Source organism: Nycticebus coucang, chromosome 8 (assembly GCF_027406575.1).
Source record: "Nycticebus coucang isolate mNycCou1 chromosome 8, mNycCou1.pri, whole genome shotgun sequence".
NCBI classification, from domain to species: Eukaryota; Metazoa; Chordata; class Mammalia; order Primates; family Lorisidae; genus Nycticebus; species Nycticebus coucang.
In genome coordinates, this window is record NC_069787.1 from 3,257,345 (window position 1) to 3,276,706 (window position 19,362).

General features: G+C 50.8%; 1 protein-coding gene across 1 annotated transcript in view; it reads left to right on the forward strand.

The window, feature by feature from the left end:
- The window catches only part of RAB43 (RAB43, member RAS oncogene family), a 39,550-nt gene extending 24,527 nt beyond the window's left edge, over positions 1–15,023 (forward strand). The window contains exons 2-3 of the mRNA XM_053600357.1: positions 6,972–7,155; positions 11,033–15,023. Of these exons, the coding sequence (XP_053456332.1) occupies positions 6,972–7,155; positions 11,033–11,283 (435 nt within the window). The 3' untranslated portion in view covers positions 11,284–15,023. The remainder of the gene's footprint in view (positions 1–6,971; positions 7,156–11,032) is intronic.
- The last annotated feature ends 4,339 nt before the right edge of the window (positions 15,024–19,362 follow it).

Here is a 19,362-nt window from a genome sequence, read left to right on the forward strand (position 1 = left end):
AGCCAAAAAATAGCCAGGCGTTGTGGCGGGTGCCTATAGTCTCAGCTGCTCAGGAGGCTGAGGCAAGAGAATCGCTTAAGCCCAAGAAATTGAGGTTGCTGTGAGCTGTGACGTCACAGCACTCTACCGAGGGCCAAGGGCGACATTAACTGTCTCCAAAAAAAAAGAGAGGGGCGGCGCCTGTGGCTCAGCGGGTAGGGCGCCGGTCCCATATGCCGGAGGTGGCGGGTTCATACCCAGCCCCGGCCAAATTAAAAAAAAAGAGAATGGGAGGGGGAGGAGAATGGGGTGAGGAAGTGGCGTTTACAGGAATTCTTTGGCTTTTTCAGTCTGAGCTGGTTGGTATCCAGTTAATACTGGTTAATAAACTGACAGGAGGTGGAGGTTTGAAACTGAGCATGAGAAAAAAAAAAACCATAATTAGTGACCTTATCAGACAATAACCAAAGAGGAAGATGGACTGTGAGAGGCAGGAACCAGTTGCCAGGGTCGCCAGCAATCCCGAGAGGACATCTAATACCCTTTTCTGAGATCTCTGCCTGTTTTTAGAGCATTTTTACAAGGTGGCAGCCTGGATGAAGTTCCTCCCATGTTTGTTAGAAAAGAGAAAAGATTGGGCGGCGCCTGTGGCTCAGTCGGTAAGGCACCGGCCCCATATACCGAGGGTGGCGGGTTCAAACCCGGCCCTGGCTGAACTGCAACCAAAAAATAGCCAGGCATTGTGGCGGGCGCCTGTAGTCCCAGCTACTCGGGAGGCTGAGGCAAGAGAATCGCTTAAGCCCAGGAGTTGGAGGTTGCTGTGAGCTGTGTGAGGCCACGGCACTCTACCGAGGGCCATAAAGTGAGACTCTGTCTCTACAAAAAAAGAAAAGAGAAAAGATCGGTTTACCTTCTATAAGGAAAAATACCTAGAATTCATTTTTCTGGGACTGCATCCAGGAGCCGTCGGTCTTTTGCAGTGAGGCTCAGGAGGGAACTTCAGCCACGTTCTGAGAGGGTCTGCACTGATCTTCAGAAGGACCTGGGCAGCCAGACCTCTGCCAGCTGGACATGGTTTGGGGGGGTTGGATTTGGGGCACTGCTTTGCCCAGAAGCTTGGTTTGTTGCACTTAAAGCATGATCCTGAGAGATTTTGTTTTTTTTTTAATTTTGGAATGCCTCGCAGAGTTTTAAGAAGTAGCCGGGTTTTGCTTAATGGCAGAAGCCAATATGGAGCTCTGAGAGGCACTGCCACACCTTGAAGGCCAGATGAAGGAGGTCTTGCTGGGAGGTCTGAGCGCCCTGGGGGAAATTCTGACATTTTTTTTTCCTACCATGGGTGGTGGAGGGCGGGTGGGGGGCAGTGGAGAGAGGAGGGGATGGGTGTTGTTTAAGGGAAGGATATGGATGTGGGGGTTGGAGGGCAATGAGAATCGGTGACTGACGGGAGGTTATAGAGGGAAGAGAGGTATCCCACCCAGAGAAACTTCTTGGGTGTTCTGATCAAGAGAATGGAGGGTTTGTAGGAAGGGGGTTGGAGAGGAGCAATGGGGGCTGTGAAAGGGTCTCAGGAGAAGCTGGTGTTACGGAGCCGGGAGAATCTGAGAGGGTTCACAGGAGGAACACAGGGAAGGAATGTTTTGGAGTATGAGAAATGCCTGGATATAAGGGATCTCTGACAGTAATTATTGAGATCAGTAAGAATTGAGATTGAAGGTGCCATGTTGAGGCCACTGTCCAGCTTGTACGTATGCCAGGCATATTACAGAATAAAATGAGACGTTCTGGTTTGAAGTCATGATAGAGCTTTAGAGGCTTGAGATTAGCTTAGTCAAAAGGCAGTTCAGAGGTGAACAAGGGGAAATCTGTGAGGAGAAGAAATGAGATTACAGGGAGAATGTAGGAGGAAGAAGAAGAAAGTCCAGAGCTGGAATCAGGGAGGTGGGGCTCCACGTGTGAGACCCACTGGGGAAAAAAATGGTGATCCAGACCTCCAGGAGAGCACTGGACGGGTGAGCCTGGCTCACAAACTACCAAAATGGTCCAGCCCATGGTAGGGCAATGGACTGACAAGCTAGGTCGAGGCTGGCGTCAGGAGATTACCTGGACTCTACACATGATTGTGGTCAAAAGAGGGCCTGGTCTCTGGGGTGGCGCCTGTGGCTCAGTGAGTAGGGCACCGGCCCCATATGCCGAGAGTGGCGGGTTCAAACCCAGGCCCAGCTGAACTGCAACCAAAAGATAGCCGGGCGTTGTGGCGGGCACCTGTAGTCCCAGTTGCTCCGGAGGCTGAGGCAGGAGAATCGCAAAAGCCCAAGAACTAGAGGTTGCTGTGAGTCCTGTGACGGCATGGCACTCTACCGAGGAGGTGGTAAAGTGAGACTCTGTCTCTACAAAAAACAACAACAAAAGAGGGCCTAGTCTCTGCACATGACCTTAACTGGCTGGATGGGTCTAGGCCCACAGTAGGGCACCAGAGGGGTGAGGCTGGGGAACCAGCTGGAGCCCAGGCCTACAAGAGGGTGCCCCCAAACACAAGGCAATGGACGGACAGGTGAGCCTGGCTGAGATCAGGGAAGTGAGACCTCCACGTGTGAAACCAGCCGAAATAAAATTGAGGCTGGGGTAACCAGCCAGAGTCCAGGCCTACAAGTCCATGCCCCATACACAAGGCACTGGATGGACGGGCGAGCCTGGCTCGCTGGGGTGGCTGGGGCTGGGATCAGGGAGGCAGGGCCTCCACCTGTGAAATCTGCTGGAAAAAAAAGTGGAGGAGAAGGAAGTAAGAGACCCAGAGATGGAGGGAGAGGGAAAGAGGAAGTTAAGAGTAGCAGATAGGAAGAGAAGTTTAAAAAGTTTAGGAAAGAAGTTCTAGATGGAAAAGCTCACCATTACATCGGTGAAGTTTAGGCAGGGTCAGGTTTTTCTTTTGTCTTGCCGGAAGAAGGGTCTGCTTAGCTGGGTCTGATGGGGTATACTTCGCGCCCCATCCTGGGTTCAGCATGAAATAAGAAAGTTTATGGAGCCAAAGATGAAAGATTATTCCAAGGCACAACACACAAGGAAAACAGAAGCCCGGTTTGTGCAATTAAAATAGCTTTATTCCACCTGGCTGCAGGTGGTGTAAGATTTCCAACCAGGAAGAAATCCACCAAAAACCTGGCTTTTAACCACTGTTCAGTGGATTTATATTTATTGTAATTATTGGTATGGTTGGGTTTAAGTCTACCCTTTGTTATTTTTTATTTCTCTCTCTCTCTCTTTTTTCTGTTGTTCCTTTCCCACTTTCTTTTGGTTTAATGGAAAGTTTTTTAGAATTCTGTTTTATTTTTTTCTCTTGTCTTCAGTATACACCCTTAACTTAAAGGCAGTATTGTACCACTTCCTACTTTAGAACTGACTCTTAACATTTCTCATTTTCATTTTACCTCTGACACTTCAAATTTTCTTTTCACAAAGGTAGTAACTTACAATGGTAATCATTTCATTTATCTGTCCTGTTTGTTCTTTGTAAATTTTTTGTAATATAATTTTTTTTTATTTCTGCTATATTATAAACCCCATCTTACAGTCATTTGTAATCTCATAGTCATTTGTCTCATAAAAAATGACAGGAAAAAGGGGCAGTGCCTGTGGCTCAAGGAGTAGGCCGCTGGTCCCATATGCCGGAGGTGGCGGGTTCAAACCCAGCCCCGGCCAAAAACCACAAAAAAAAAAAAAATTACAGGAAAAAGAAAATAGTGTTTCATGTTTACCCACTTGCTCACCATTTCTGATTCTTCCCATCAGATAATGATGATTTAGTGTTATTACTCTTCAGGCTGGAAGGTATCATTGGTTAAGACTTCAGTGTTGAGTGCTTTTTCTTTCAGCATTTTTTTTTCTTTTTAGCACTTTTCCAGCATTTTCTTCATTGTTTCTAATGAGAAGTTATTTGCCATTTGTATTGCTGTTCCCGCACCTGTAAAATGTCTTTTCTCTGACTGCTTTCCATACCTCCCCCTTTATCTTATTTGTTTTCCTTATCCATTCTGGCTATGATCTGCTGCGTATATTTTGTGATTTTTTTTATAAACCTTCTGCTTAGGGTTGCTGAGCCAGTATGTTTCATCAAATTTGGAGGGTTTTTGGCCTGGGCTGGGTTTGAATCCACCACTTCCGGCATATGGGACTGGTGCCCTACTCCTTTAAGCCACAGGAGCCACCCTGGAGGTTTTTTTTTTTTTTTAAGCCATTCATTCTTTGGATATTTTTCCCTTCTGTTACAGTTCTCTGGAACTGCCATTATATGAATAAGAGGCAGTTTGGTATTATCTTACAAATCCACGTGATTCTGTTATTTTTTTTGTTTGCATTAATCCCTTCCGATTAATTTTTATTGATTTTTCTTCAAGTTCTATGATGGTTTTTTCCACTTTATAAGCTTATCCAGTGAATTTTCCTCTTATTATCCATTATAGTTCTAGAATTTCTACTCATTTAAAAATTAATTTTAGGCCTCAGCGCCTGTGGCTCAAGTGGCTAAGGCACCAGCCACGTACACCTGAGCTGGCGGGTTCGAATCCAGCCCAGGGCCCGCCAAACATCAATGACAGCTGCAACCAAAAAATAGCCGGGTGTTTTGGTGGGTGCCTGTAGTCCCAGCTACTTGGGAGGCGGAGGCAAGAGACTCACTTGAGCCCAGGAGTTGGAGGTTGCTGTAAGCTGTGATGCCACTGCAGTCTACCCAGGGCGACAGTTCGAGGCTCTGTCTCCAAAAAAAAAAAAAAAATTAGGCTCAGCGCCTGTAGCTCAAGGGGCTAAGGCGCCAGCCACATACACCAGAGCAGGAGGGTTCGAATCCAGCCTGGGCCTGCCAAACAACAATTACAACTACAACCAAAAAATAGCTGGATGTTGTGGTGGGCGCCTATAGTCCCAGCTACTTGGGAGGCTGAGGCAAGAGAATTGCTTAAGCCCCGGAGTTGGAGGTTGCTGTGAGCTGTGATGCCATGGCACTCTACCCAGGGCGACAGCTTGAGGCTCTGTCTCAAAAAAATAAAAATAAAAATAAAAAATAAATTAATTTTAGGCTCGGCGTCCGTGGCGCCAGCCACGTACACCTGAGCTGGCAAGTTCCAATCCATCCCGGGCCCACCAAACATCAATGATAGTTGCAACCAAAAAATAGCCAGGCGTTTTGGTGGGTGCCTATGTAGTCCCAGCAACTTGGGAGGTGGAGACAGGAGACTTGCTTGAGCCCAGGAGTTGGAGGTTGCTGTGAGCTGTGATGCCTCGGCACTCTACCAAGGGTGACAGCTTGAGGCTCTGTCTCAAAAAAAAAAAAAAAAATTAATTTTAATGATTTGAATAATGAAATATATTTTAATTTTTTTTTTCTAAAACACATTTTTTAAATGTTTTCAAAATAATTTCCAAGCTGGGTATAGTACACTCAGAGAGGCCAACGTGGGAGGATCACTTGAGCTCAGGATTTCAAGACCAGCCTAAGCAAAGTGAGACTCCATCTATACTAAAAATATACACATTAGCCATTCTTTGCCTGTTTCAGCAATTTTTGATTATATATTAAAAATTGAGATAACTGGAAGTCCTGGATTCTGTTATCTTCTTTTGAAGAGTCTTGTCCTAATAGTCAGTTTAGTTACTGGCTGCTTGCCTTGAATTTGTATAGGCTTATTTTTATGTTTTGTTAGGGCAGATATGACAGACCTCAAACTCCAAACCCACGGCTTATGTTGAGGCGTGGTCCTCACTCATAGAGCACAACCTTTCTGGTGTCTCAACTCAGATAAGGGATGCTTTCAACCTGCAACAATTAAATGTGTTTTTTAAGAAAAGATACAAAGTGGTAACATGACCTTGATGAGGGCTTGGAACTTCAGAACTACCCCCAGCACGGTTCACCCTCCATCTAGGGTCTTTTCTCAACCCTAGAGAGGCCACTCTGGTCAAGGGCTCAGTGGGGTGCCCCATATTGACTTCTGGGCCCCCCTCTACGGGGACTTATCACTTCAGTTACATCAGCTGTTCAGCACTCCGACCTCTGCTGCCTCAGCCTGGTATGACCACTGTGCTTAGATTCTGGTACACTGGGCCACTGTCCTGTAATGGGGAAACTGTCCCCAGGTAGAACACTGGTGATCATGAGGTACATTTCATGAATTTTGCTTCTTTGGGGGATTATGGTCTTGTGCTGCTTGTTGCCTGGGTTCTGCAAACAGCAGCCTCGTGCATTTTTCTCTAGCTGTGGTGGTTTATGGAGGGAGGCTGCCCCCCGCCAGCTGCTCTGCCTGGCTGGAACTGCCTCAGATTGGCTGGTGTCTGGGCTGCTGTTCCCTCTTGCCTTTTGGCCTGGTCTCTCTTTTCCATCATCCTAGGGACTCCCTTTGCTCTCTTTTGAGTTGAATTCTCTTTTCTGGATCCCACATTTTCTTGTTTTTGAAAGATTTCTTTAGGTAGAGGAGACTTCAGGAGTTTTCTGAGAAAGGGTGGCAGGAAGGTGAATTTTTTGAGGCCTATGTCTGAGAATACCTTTATTAAATCCTTACACTTGACTCGTGGTTGGTTGGGTAGAGAATTCTAGGCCCCGCTCTAATGACTCCACAGCCTGACGGTGAGGGGGCTAAGGCAGAGAGTGCATGTGGGGCAACAGGCATGGCCTCCCGTGGACCTTTGATCACGAAGCGATTTCCGTCAGCAAGGCGAAAGCAAGGAGCTTAGGGTCTTTTCCCACCCTGTCTTCATTTACCAAACGCACTGGACATGGGCTGCAGAGAAGAAGTACCCATGTGCTAGAGGAGCTTCCTTGGCTTCTGATAGAAGCAGCGGTTTGGCAGGAGGGACACCAGACAGGCCTGGGTAGAGATCACGGGCTCTGGGCTGTGGGTAGACACACAAAGGAGCAGGTGCCAGGGCTCTTGGTGACCACAGGTGCTGAGGGCTCAGGTTTGCCTGCACCACCAGGTTCACTGAGGCCCCTCATTCTTCAGCTGCAGATCTGGGACACGGCCGGCCAGGAGCGCTTCCGCACCATCACGCAGAGCTATTACCGCAGTGCCAACGGCGCCATCCTCGCCTATGACATCACCAAGAGGAGCTCCTTCCTGTCAGTGCCCCACTGGATTGAGGACGTGAGGAAGTATGCGGGCTCCAACATCGTGCAGCTGCTGATCGGTGAGCTGGGCCTCTTGGGACCACGGAGCCTGTCTCCTTGTCCGCCTCTGCCTTCCAAATACAGGGTGAATGTGAGCACAGAGACTGAGCTTGGCCAGGCAGGAACCAGCCAGAATTTGATCTATGGTTTTGTAAATTCTGATCCCAGTAATCATTTATAAAGTTATATTCAAAATTGGAATTAAAGGCGGCGCCTGTAGCTCAGCGGCTAGGGCACCAGCCACATACACCGAGTCTGGGTTTGAATCCAGCCCAGGCCTGCCAAACAACAGAGACAACTACAACCAAAAAACAGCTGGGCGTTGTGGCAGGCACCCGTAGTCCCAGGGAGGCTAGGAGGCTGAGGCAAGAGAATCGCTTAAGCCCAAGAGTTTGAGGTTGCTGTGAGCTGTGATGTCACTGCACTCTACCCAGGGTGACGTAGTGAAACTCTGTCTCAAAAAAAAAAAAAAAAAGGCCAGGCATGGTGGCTCACGCCTGTAGTCCTAGTGCTGTGGGAGGCCAAGGCGGGTCGATTGCCTGAGCTCAGAGGTTCAAGACCAGCATGAACCGGAGTGAACCAGAGTGAGACCCCGTCTCTACCAAAAAAAAAAAAAAGTCGGGGGTTGTGGCGGGCGCCTGTAATCCCAGGTACTTGGGAGACAAAGGGCAAGAGAATCACTAAAGGAAGAAAGAAAAAAAAGAAATTAAAAAAAAAAAAAACAACTTTAAACTAAGATGAGTGAAAGCCAGCTGAAATTGAAAGCAAATTAAAACAAAAAAAATTGGAATTAAAGGAAAGAAGAAAGAGAGCTAGTTGGCTCTGCACAGATCTGCACAGTGGTCCGCGCTGTAGCCGTCTGCACTAGGACCATGGGATTTGAAGTGTGGCTTGTCCTTTGACAGGGCTGGGGTTGGACTCAAGAAAGCGGAGTGATTTAATCCAGTCTTGCGGCCTCTGAGCCTGCAGTGTGGGATTTGAGCTCTGCTGACTGCAGTTTGGTGATTACTCCATCATGCCACGCTGCAGAGCAGGATGCGATGTCAGCCTGCCTCAGAACCACTCAGAGGGCTTATTAATGTGCAGGTGTGGGCCCCACCTCCAGAGCCACCCACCCAAGAGGGCTGAGTGGGACTCGTGAGGTACATTTCTAACAAGTTCCCAGGTGACACCCATGTTGCTGGTCCAGGGCTCCATGTTGGAACCCACTGCTGCAGAGGGAGGCCGTTTATCTCTGCTTTCCTTCTACATGAACTTCCCAGACCCAGGCTCAAGAAGCTTTTTGTTTTTTGAGACAGAGTCTCACTTTGTCACCCTCGTTAGAGTGCTGTGGCATCACAACTCACAGCAACATCAAACTCTTGGGCTTAAGCAATTCCTTTTTTTTTTTTTTTTTGGTAGAGAACAGAGTTTCACTTTATCGCCCTCGGTAGAGTGCCGTGGCATCACACAGCTCACATCAACCTCCAACTCCTGGGCTTAGGCGATTCTCCTGCCTCAGCCTCCCGAGTAGCTGGGACTACAGGCGCCCACCACAACACCCGGCTATTTTTTTTTTTTTGTTGCAGTTTGGCCAGGGCTGGGTTTGAACCCGCCACCCTTGGTATATGGGGCCGGCGCCCTGCTCACTGAGCCACAGGCGCCGCCCTTAAGCAATTCTTTTGCCTCAGCCTCCCAAGTAGCTGGAACTACAGGCGCCCGCCACAATGCCCGACTATTTTTTTTGAGACAGAGCCTCAAGCTGTCACCCTGGGTAGAGTGCTATGGTATCACAGCTCACAGCAGCCTCCAACTCCTGGGCTCAGGTGCTTCTCCTGCCTCTGCCTCCCAAGTAGCTGGGACTACAGGTGCCCGCCACAATGCCTGGCTGTTTTTGGTTGCAGCTGTCATTGTTGTTTGGTGGACCCAGGCTGGATTTGAACCCGCCAGCTTAGATGTATGTGGCTGGCGCCTTAGCTGCTTGAGCCACAGGTGCCGAGCCTATTTTTCTTTTTTTTTTTTTAAAGAGATGAGGTCTTGCTCTGGCTCAGGCTGGTCTTGAACCTGGGAGCTTAGGCAATCCACCCGCCTCAGCCTCCCAAGTGCTAGGATTACAGGTGTGAGCCACCGTGCCCAGACTGTCTCTTAAAAAAATGAAAACAAAAACATTTCATCTATCAATATCTCAGCATGAATTTGTAAAATATAGAAACACTTAAGTATATATATAAAACATTCTTTTCATATCTGAAAATAGTGACATTTCCTTAATGGCACCAAATAGCTGGTCTATGTTCAGATTTATAATTACTCATAAGAATCCTTTGTGTTGTGTTTTTTCCAGTTTGTTAAAATCAGTATCCAAATAAATTCCACATATTGAAATTGATTGGTTGCCACGTTGTTTAGGGTTACTGAGGAAATCTTGGGATCTTTATAGGCTCTTCTTTTAGTCTTCTCTATAACCCTGTTACAAAAGTTAACCTCACAGAGATTTTTAACAAACCAGGCAAGGCAGCTCACACCTGTAATCCTGGCACTTTGGGAAACTGAGGTGGGGGGATTGTTTGAAGCTGGGAGTTCAAGCCCAGCTTGGGCAACATAGCAAGACTCCATCTCTTAGAGGAAAAAAAAAAAAGAAGAGGAAGAAAAATTAGCTGGGCGTTGTGTCATGCATATGTAATCCCAGCTGCTCCGGAGGCTGAGGTGAGAGGGTCACATGAGCCCATCAGTTTGACTTCACCACTGAACTCCAGCATGGGAGACGAAGCCAGATCCAGACCCTGTCTCAAATAAAAGGGCAGGAGCAGGGGCAGGCAAGGAGCATTTCAACAGATTTTTTTCTTTTTTCTTTTGTTTGGTAGAGACAGAGTCTCACTTTATGACCCTCGGTAGAGTGCGGTGGCATCACACGGCTCACAGCAACCTCCAACCCTGGGCTTAAGCGATTCTCTTGCCTCAGCCTCCCGAGCAGCTGGGACTACAGGCGCCCGCCACAACGCCCGGCTATTTTTTGGTTGCAATTTGGCCGGGGCTGGGTTTGAACCCGCCACCCTCGGTATATGGGGCCGGCGCCCCACCGACTGAGCCACAGGCGCCGCCCACAACAGATTTTTTTTTTTAGAAAGTAATAAAAACATTTTCCACCTTCTACGAGAAGCCAAAGGTATACTCTCAGCTAACATGGTGGTCTGTGCTCTTACTATCAGAAAAGCAAAATTAGCAAAAACCATAATCTGACAAAGAATAAAAAAACTCTGAAGGGAGGCCAGGTGTGGTGGCTCATGCCTGTAATCCTGGAAGGCCAAGGCGGGCAGATTGCCTGAGCTCATGAGTTTGAGACAAGCCTGAGCAAAAGCGAGACCACGTTTCTACTAAAAATAGAAAAACTGAGGCAAGAGGATCGCTTGAGCCCAAGAGTTGGAGGTTGCTGTGAGCTATGATGCCACGACACTCTACCCAGGGTGACAGCTTGAGACTCTTGTCTCAAAAAAAAAACTCTAAAGAAAGATAGAAGCAAGAAAAAAAAAAACCCAGATTTCATCTTTAACCTCACCAGTTTTGGAGGGCCAGCCAAGTGCCAGTTGTCTGCACGTTCACTGTGTCATTCAGTCTCTGCTCTGCTGTCCTGTGCCAAAGAGGAGGTGAGGATGAGATTCAGAGATGAAGAGTCCCATAGCAGGAGGCAGGACGCTAGAGTTCCAGCCCAGGTCTTCCTCCAGCTCTGAAGCGAGAAAAGAAAATAAGGGACTGAGGATGGAGTAAGAGCCTTAAAGTAAAAAAGGCGTTTTTAAGAAAGATAGATTGCCACATGCAGGGTTGTCTGCAGCAGTGGAGATGTGTGGGTGGCACTGGGGCTCCTGGTGGGGACAGGGCTTGCCCTGAGACTGCGGCCTCCACCGAGGGTTTTCTTTGCAGGGAACAAGTCAGATCTCAGTGAGCTCCGGGAGGTCACCCTGGCTGAGGCACAGAGCCTGGCTGAGCACTATGACATCCTGTGTGCCATTGAGACTTCTGCCAAGGACTCCAGCAACGTGGAGGAGGCCTTCCTGAGGGTGGCCACGGAGCTCATCATGAGGCACGGGGGTCCCATGTTCAGCGAGAAGAGCACCGACCACATCCAGCTGGACAGCAAGGACATTGGGGAGAACTGGGGCTGTGGGTGCTGATGGGCACAGGGCAGGCGGGCGGGGGCTCCCCTTCTCCTTGGGCTCTCTGGGCCTAGCCCAGTCCTCCAGAGCCAGCCCTCCTGAACACCGTGGTTCTAGAGCAGCTGAGTAAAGCCCTGGAGTGATGCATCCTCTGGCCTGGATGCTTAGTGGGCAGCCTCCCCTCCACGGGGGGTGGGGGGGAAGCAGAGTACTACCTGCAGGGGGTCTGATGGCCCAGGGTAGGGTATGGGGCCCCCCCACCCCGGCTTCCCATCAGCCAGCAGCTGGCCCATCCACTTTCTTCACATTCCAGGAATGGCCTGTTCTGCCAGTGTAGGCTGCAGTTGGAGAGGCTGGGCAGGTGCCCATCCTGCTCCACACCTACTGGTTCTGGCCATTTCCTACCTTGAGTTGGTTGCAGCTGTGGCAGCAGGTTCCTGCCTTCCAGGATGTGGCTGGTGCCCCAGGCCATTCCCGGGACTCCTGCAGCCGCAAGCAAAAGCAGCCAGACCTGCAGATGCGGTGCCCGAGCCCAGCCCCAGGGACGCCCAAGCTCCTTCCAGGCGAGGAACCCGCTTCCTTCCTTCACTGCCAGCTTCTCCACTCACAGACACTTCCTTGGGGCCTGGCTCGGTGCCTTATCAAGACCTCTCAAGTTTTCTGGTTTTCTGTGTAGCTTTTCATTTTCATTGGCACAAATGTGGGGTCATGGCCTGCAGCTAGGTGGGGACTGTCTCCAGCTTGGGGCACGATGTTTTGCTGCTCAGGTTATAAAACTAATCTTTCAGTGCTGGCTCTCAAGTCTGGTGGGCTGGGGGAGTGAGATAGGTAAGTGGACGGTTAAAGTAGAAGATTGCACCCCTGAGACTGGTATCTGAGAGGGCCCTGCAGGGCTCCCAGCCTTAGCCCATGTACAGAAATCTTTGCTGCCAAGTTCAGGACCATCAGATCCCTCATGGGTCCCAGTCTGGTTTACAAACCCCCCCAAACAAAAAAGGCAGAGCCCTGGCTGTCCTCATTCTGGCGATTTTCATCCTCCTGGACCCAGCTGGGTGCTGAGTTTAGAAGGCAGAAATTGGGCAGTGGCACTGTCCTTTGGGCCTGTGGCCCAGAGACATCTCAGTGACTAAGGGGCAGGGCCCAGGGAGCCAGGTAACCTTCCCAGGCTAATTCCAGTCCCTCCAGTCAACCTTCAGGCTCCCTCAGTGTGGCCCCCACCCTTCTAGAAACAAACTGTTCTCAGATGCCCCAGGTGAGGCCACATCATCTCAGGGTCCAGGAGGTTGGGCCCGGCTTAGCCCAGTGCTAGGGGTGGACTGCTGTGCTCCACTCAGACTGCCCTACCTCCTGCTGGTAGTACTTTAGTCTGTGCCCACCCCCTTCCTGGCAGGCCTGGCTTGTGGGGTAGGGAGCAGGCCTTTAAAGCAACCCCGCAGCTGCTGGTGACACAGGGTCAGGGCACAGATGGTGCTTCTCTGGCCGAAAGTGAGACAAGCAGAGCTTGATGCTGATGGCCAAGCGGCCTTGCCAGGCTCCCTCGTGGGCAGATAGGCAATTCACGGGATGGCTGGGCCTGCTTCTGGAGGGGAAGAAAGTGGCCTGCTTGTGTCAGGAGGTGCTGAGCAGGACCTGCCTTGAAGGTGGTCCAGATGGGCGGGAGCCCCACTGCAAGCCGGCTGAGGGTGGGGAGCTGGAGGCAGCAAGGCTGCCTGGCTTCCTGCACAGCAGCTTTTCATACTGGCAGGGGCTGGGTGGAGCCAAATGGGGCTTGGGCCCTACTACTGGCAGGGAGAGCTGATGCCTGCCCCTGCCCCCCATGGTAGTGCCTGGGCTCTGCCTGTAGGGTAGACACCGCCTGGCACTCATTTGGCCCCTCAGGCCCAGGTGAGACTGGATGTACCATGGGCAGCACCTTTTTCCAGCTCCATGAACTTTCTGCTGGGGTCACACGGAAGGCCCAGGCTGGAAGAAGTTTTACAAAGCCCGAACTTGCAGAGCCCTGCTCTTTTGGTGGGGCAGGCAAGGGGGCTTGGGAGCAGAGGCCTGGGCCTGGGCCTCTGTGTTTGAATTGCAGCTCAATTCCAGGGCCAGTCCAGCGACCTGAGCACAGCTACTGATCCTACCTTCTGCCACGTGAAAAGGCTGGTGCTCCCCTTGCTTCTGGGATGGGCCTCACAGGAGGAGCCTTGCCTACCCAAGGAGCTGGGGAGAGGAGAGAAATCTGCCCCCCTCCTTCGCGGGGATACCCTGGGCTGCCATGAGCTTGCAGGGAGGGCACAAACACTGGTAGCTGATTGGTGACGGGGGCTCGTTGGTCACCTGGGGCTGAGGCGCCTCCACTTTTCACCCCCTAGGCAGGAGGCCTGAAGCCCTGCGGAGGCTTGATTAGAAGTAGGGCAGTAGTTGCTGCCTGGCCTGGGGCTCACCCAGCAACTGAGGAAGCTCTGCCCCACTTCCCTTGCGCATGGAGATAAGAGCTTCGGGGTGGAGTGAAGCCTGCTACCCCATTCTCTGCCAGCAAGAGCAGCCTCACTGCAAAGGTTTATTGGGCTCACCTGGGACTCCACTTTCTCTCCCTACCGCGCCCCCTGCCTCTGTCTTCTTTGACAGGCCCCATCCGTACTCTGGGTACCTGTTGGCCTTGATGGGTGTCCACTGCCCCAGGTCACCCTTCCTGTGGCCAGTCTGCAGGGTCAGTTCTGGTCCAGGATCCTGGGTTGGGGTTGGAGGCCTTCCACTCTGCCTGGCTTCCCCAGCACCTGGAGCACCTCTGTCTTGTCTGGGCCAACCTGGTCTCCCTACTGGTGCCCTGTCCCTCCCCTACCAACCTGCCCTTTTACTCACGTCATCTAGAATCCACAGATGATCCGTCCCAATGGCCCTGTGAGGAGGCCCCACCCAAGCCCAGGCCTTGGTCCTAGCTCCCCCTGGCATGAATGATGCCCCCCTACCCCCTATCCATTGCCTTCAGGGCTCCTCAGAGTCCTGGGTCAAAGCCATCTCCTACAGAGAAGCTCCCTGCACCCTATCTCAGACACAAAGCCAGTGTCCGGGGGCTCAGGCCCTTGCAGGCGCCTGCCCTGCCTCTGTCAGACAGAGGCCAGAGTGGATAAGGGGAGATGGGGAGTGTGTGAGGCAAGACAGGTTGGGCCTCAGTTTCCTTTCCCATGGCGGGCTGGGCCCTCTCCCAGCAGCCTGGGGCCTCTGGGGCCAGAAGAGAACAGTTTAATCTCTTCCTTTGTTTATAAATTAAGAAGAGCAAGAGCAGGCTAGTCAGAAGCCAGAGTGCAGGAGGGGCCGGGGAGCCTTAAGGAGAACCCAGACAGACTGCTGCTCTCTACTGACTGCCGGAGAGTGGCAGGAAAGGGCCAGAAGGCTGACTCCCAGAGGTGCCAGAGAGGTGGCTCCTTCCCGGGAAGGGTTTGACCCCAAGGACATGGCACCCCTGGAGCGGGGAGCTACGGGCTCCTAATTCATATTGAATTCAGTAACTTGTCCCCAGGAGGGCTGCGGGGCTGGGGCCTCCTGCAGGGACCTTCTCACAACTGCAGGGACTGGACGCGGGGGGGTAGGGTGGGCGCAGGGTAATTGCATTTGGTAATTTTTCACATTACCTATTTATGAATATATAAATCTTTGTATCAGATCTATTTTTTAAAATATGGAAAAGTTGCCTTTATGGAAACTTAGCAGAGCCAGAGTGTACACATTCCTGACTATTAAACAGATTTCTGCAATGAGCGGCTGTGCACAGGACTGGTTTTCTCTCCTGTGGGCCCAGGGCTGGCTCGGAAGGCCCCATCTCCACCAGCTGGTCCCTCTTCACAGCTGCTTTCAGAGTAGTCTCTTGTTGGGGTGCATGGGCCTATACACTGCCCACAGCAGTCCCCAGCCCTGCTTCAGACTCCTGCGGGACCCCAGGGGCAAGACGTCGTCAATGTCTGGGCTTGGGTCCCATCTCTGCCAGGGTCACCTTTGTGGCTTTGGGCCAGTGGCCAGTCCCTGCTCTCTGGGCTCCAGATTCCCTCAACTGGGTTTGTGCTGGGGAAGGAGGGAGGGGAAGGCTGTTTGGTGATGGCTGGGGGCATATCCACACCAGGGTCCCCAGGGAGGGAGGTGTTACTCTGCTTTTTACAGGGGAGCAAACAGGCTCCCAGGTTAAGAGTCCCTTGCCTGAGCCTTACTGCCACATACAGCAGAGCTGTCATTCCAAGTCAGGCCTTGAGAGCACCGTGGGACTGCAGCTGCTCCTGCTCCTGTGTGGCTGGCATGTGGAGCTCGGGGGTGAGCTGAGTGCATCAGGTCCCTGGCACCAGGAAGCTCTGTGGTAAATAAAGTACCCCAAATAACCAGAGCTCTGTATCTGGCCACTCCAAGAAGGAATCCTCCACTGAAACAGGGGCTTTCAGCTAGTGTGGCTGCTGGTCTGTCACCCCAGGGAAGAAGAGGGCAGGCGGTGCTGCCCTGCAGGTTCTGAGACTGATGGACGGACTCTGGCCAGCCTCCAGTCACACCCCAGGTGTGCCCCACTAGTCATGCGACCCTGGGCAGGTCATTTCTCCTCCCTGGGTTCCTGTTTCCTTAAACGTGGGATCCTAAGTGCTGTCATGCCTGCATCCTAGGAAGCCGTGATGACACCCTGGGAGGGGAGGGCTTGGAGGAGGATGGCTAGAACCTCTGGGAGCTTTCAAGATGGGCCCAGCTACAGGTGATGACACCTTGGGAGAGGAGGGCTTGGAGGAGGACGCCTGGAACCTCTGGGAGGGGAGGGCTTGGAGGAGGACGCCTGGAACCTCTGGGAGGGGAGGGCTTGGAGGAGGACACCTGGAACCTCTGGGAGCTTTCAAGATGGACCCAGCTACAGGTGATGACACCTGGGAGCGGAGGGCTTGGAGGAGGACACCTGGAACCTCTGGGAGCTTTCAAGATGGGCCCAGCTACAGGTGCTTGCCATCTTTGCAGGAAGAAGGAACACCTGGTGTCTGAATGTTTCACTGTCATCTAAATTTAGGGAAACAAGGTCAGCGTGGTGGCTCACACCTGTAATCCTAACACTGTGGGAGGAGTTTGAGACCAGACTGAGCAAGAGTGAGCACCTATCTCTACCAAAAATAGAAAAACTAGGCTCGGCACCCGGGTAGGGCGCCGGCCACATACACCGGGGCTGAAGGGTTCAAACCCTGCCGGGGCCTGCTGAAAAAACAACAGTGACAACTACAACAACAACAAAAATAGCCAGGAATTGTGGTGGGCACCTGTAGTCCCAGCTACGTGAGAGGCTGACGCAAGAGAATCGCTTAAGCCCCAGAGTTTGAGGTTCTGTGACACCACAGCACTCTACCGAGGGCCGCAAAGTAATATTCTGTGTCCAAAAAAAAAAAAAAAAAGATGCGAGTCTCACAACCTCCTCATTTGCCAACAAATTAATAAACTTCTCTTTCCTTTTCCTCAAACCACTTGTCCTTGTTCATCTGATGCAGCTGCGGGGACAAGTGACTAACTTTCAGTAACATGACTGTCCGTCCTAATGACATAGTTGCCCCAGATCAGTTAGCTCAAGGAACAAGCCATAGGCTTTGGGTTTTCCTTTGCTCATTAGATTCAAATAGAATTCTTTTCTTTTCTTTCTTTTTTTTTTTTTTTGGAGACAGAGCCTCACTATGTCACTCTGGGTAGAGTGTCATCGCATCACAGCTCACAGCAACGTGAATCTTTCTGTTCATTAGTGGGCATTTCTTTCCATGTATTCAGACCTTCTTTCTGTCCTCGGTGACATTTTGCTATACTATCTTTCAATAAACCAAATTGCAACATTGCACTAAAGCTCTATACTCCTGTTGCTCAAATGGGCTTTTTTTTTTTTTTTGTAGAGACGGGGTCTCACTTTATGGCCCTCGGTAGAGTGCCGTGGCCTCACACAGCTCACAGCAACCTCCAACTCCTGGGCTTAAGCGATTCTCTTGCCTCAGCCTCCCGAGTAGCTGGGACTACAGGCGTCAAATGGGCTTTTTAATAGTCTCTGAGCATATTGCAAGCCCACAAGGGGCAGGGAAGGGGGTGGGGAGGACTTCCGTTATGCCCTATCATCCACGGTTAGCCACTTCATCTGTCTCACATACAAGGTGCTGACCTTACCTTTGACCCTCCAAAGAGACTATTTTTCCTCTAAATGAGCTTTTGGGATTTTGTCCTAAGAAAACATGTCCAGGTCAGGTGCAGCAGCTTACATCTGTAATCCCTGAACTTTGGGAGGCTAAAGCAGGAGGATTGATAGAGGCCAGGAGTTTGAGACCAGCCTGAGCAATGGTGAGACCTTGGTTCTACAAAATAAAAATAATAAAAATAAAAATAAAACCAGTTTCGTCCTGTTCCCCCCCTCCCAGCCCCCCGGGGATAATAATTTATTTACAGACTCTCCTTATCTAACAATCTGATATTGAGAAACATCTTCCATGACTATGGGACTCACTTTCTTCCACACAGCCTGATGGCAGTAGAAGTGATCTCTGCCTGCTATAGTTCGTCCCAGACTTTGAGCAAGTGCAGAATTCACCACCTCCTGCAGTGGGGCCTCTGATGAACCTGGTGGAAGCTCCCTGGAACGTGAGGAGCAAGAGCCAAATGTAGGATTGGACTCAAAACCGTAGCTTTTGCCTGGGCATGGTAGCTCACAACCATAATCCCAGCACTCAGGGAGGCCGAGGTGGGTGGATTGTTAGAGCTCAGGAGTTTGGGACCAGCCTGAGCAAGAGTGAGACCCTATCTCTACTAAAAACAGAAAAAAATTAGCTGGGCATTGTGGCAGGCACCTGTAGTCCCAACTGCTCAGGGGCTGAGGCAGGAGGATCGCTTGAGCCCAGGAATTTGAGGTTGCAGTGAGCTAGGTTGACACCACTGTACTCTAACCTGGGCAACAGAGTGAGACTCCATCTCAAAAACAAACCTGCAGCTTCTTAGAACCCTAGCATCACAGGACAGGACCATCCCATGCTTTTCCCTGAGGTTATTACCCAGTACAGAGGTTCAGGGGTGATCTGATATGGCCTAGAGTTTTAGAAGAAGATTCCTGCAAGGTACATTTGTTGGTCCAGCTGAAAAGTCTTGTATGGACGTCCTTGATGGTTAAGGCATCTGGTACCTTCATTCATTTACTTGCAGCAATGTATCTGTACTCTGCTGGGTACAGAGCTACAAAGAAGACAAAATGCCTCCCCTTTAGGAACTCGCAGTTTAGGTAGGAGAGGCGTAACTAAATAGTGCTGATGTCAACTAAGGAAGCCAAAGTGTGTGTGTCTCTCTGTGTGTGTGCAGTGTGTGTTTTCCTTTCCCTCTCCCTCCCTCTCTGTTCTTTTAGAAACCCCGAGTTAATATTAAAGTTCTCCAGTCCTGGGCGGCACCTTTGGCTCCGTGGGTAGGGCGCTGAACCCATATACCAAGCAAGGGTGGTAGGTTTGAACCCTGCCCCGGCCAAACTGCAACAAAAAAAATAGCCGGGCGTTGTGGCGGGCACCTATAGTCCCAGCTGCTTGACAGGCTAAGGCAGGAGAATCGCCTGAGCCCAGGAGCTGGAGGTTGCTATGAGCTGTGATGCTACAGCACTCTACCGAGGGTGACAAAGTGAAATTCTGTCTCTGAAAACTAAATAAACAAACAAACAAATAAGTAAAATAAAGAATAAAATAAAAAATAAAAATAAATTAGTTGGGCATGGTGGAGACCTAGCGTCTCAGCTACTCAGGAGGCCAAAGCAGGAGGATCCTTTGAGCCCAGAAGTTCGAGGTTACAGTGAGTTGTGATGACACCACTGCACTCTAGCCAGGGTAACAGCAAGACCCTGTCTCTACAAAAAGAAAAAAAAGAGGCTGGTGCCTGTAGCTCACGTGGCTAGGGCGCCAGCCACATACACTGGAGCTGGCGGGTTCGAACTCAGCCTGGGCCTGCCAAACAACAATGACAACTACTACCAAAAAATAGCCAGGTGTTGTGGCAGGCGCTTACAGTCCCAGCTACTTGGGAGGCTGAGGCAAGAGAATCGCTTAAGCCCAGGAGTTGGAGGTTGCTGTGAGCTGTGACGCACTCTACTGAGGGGGACATAGT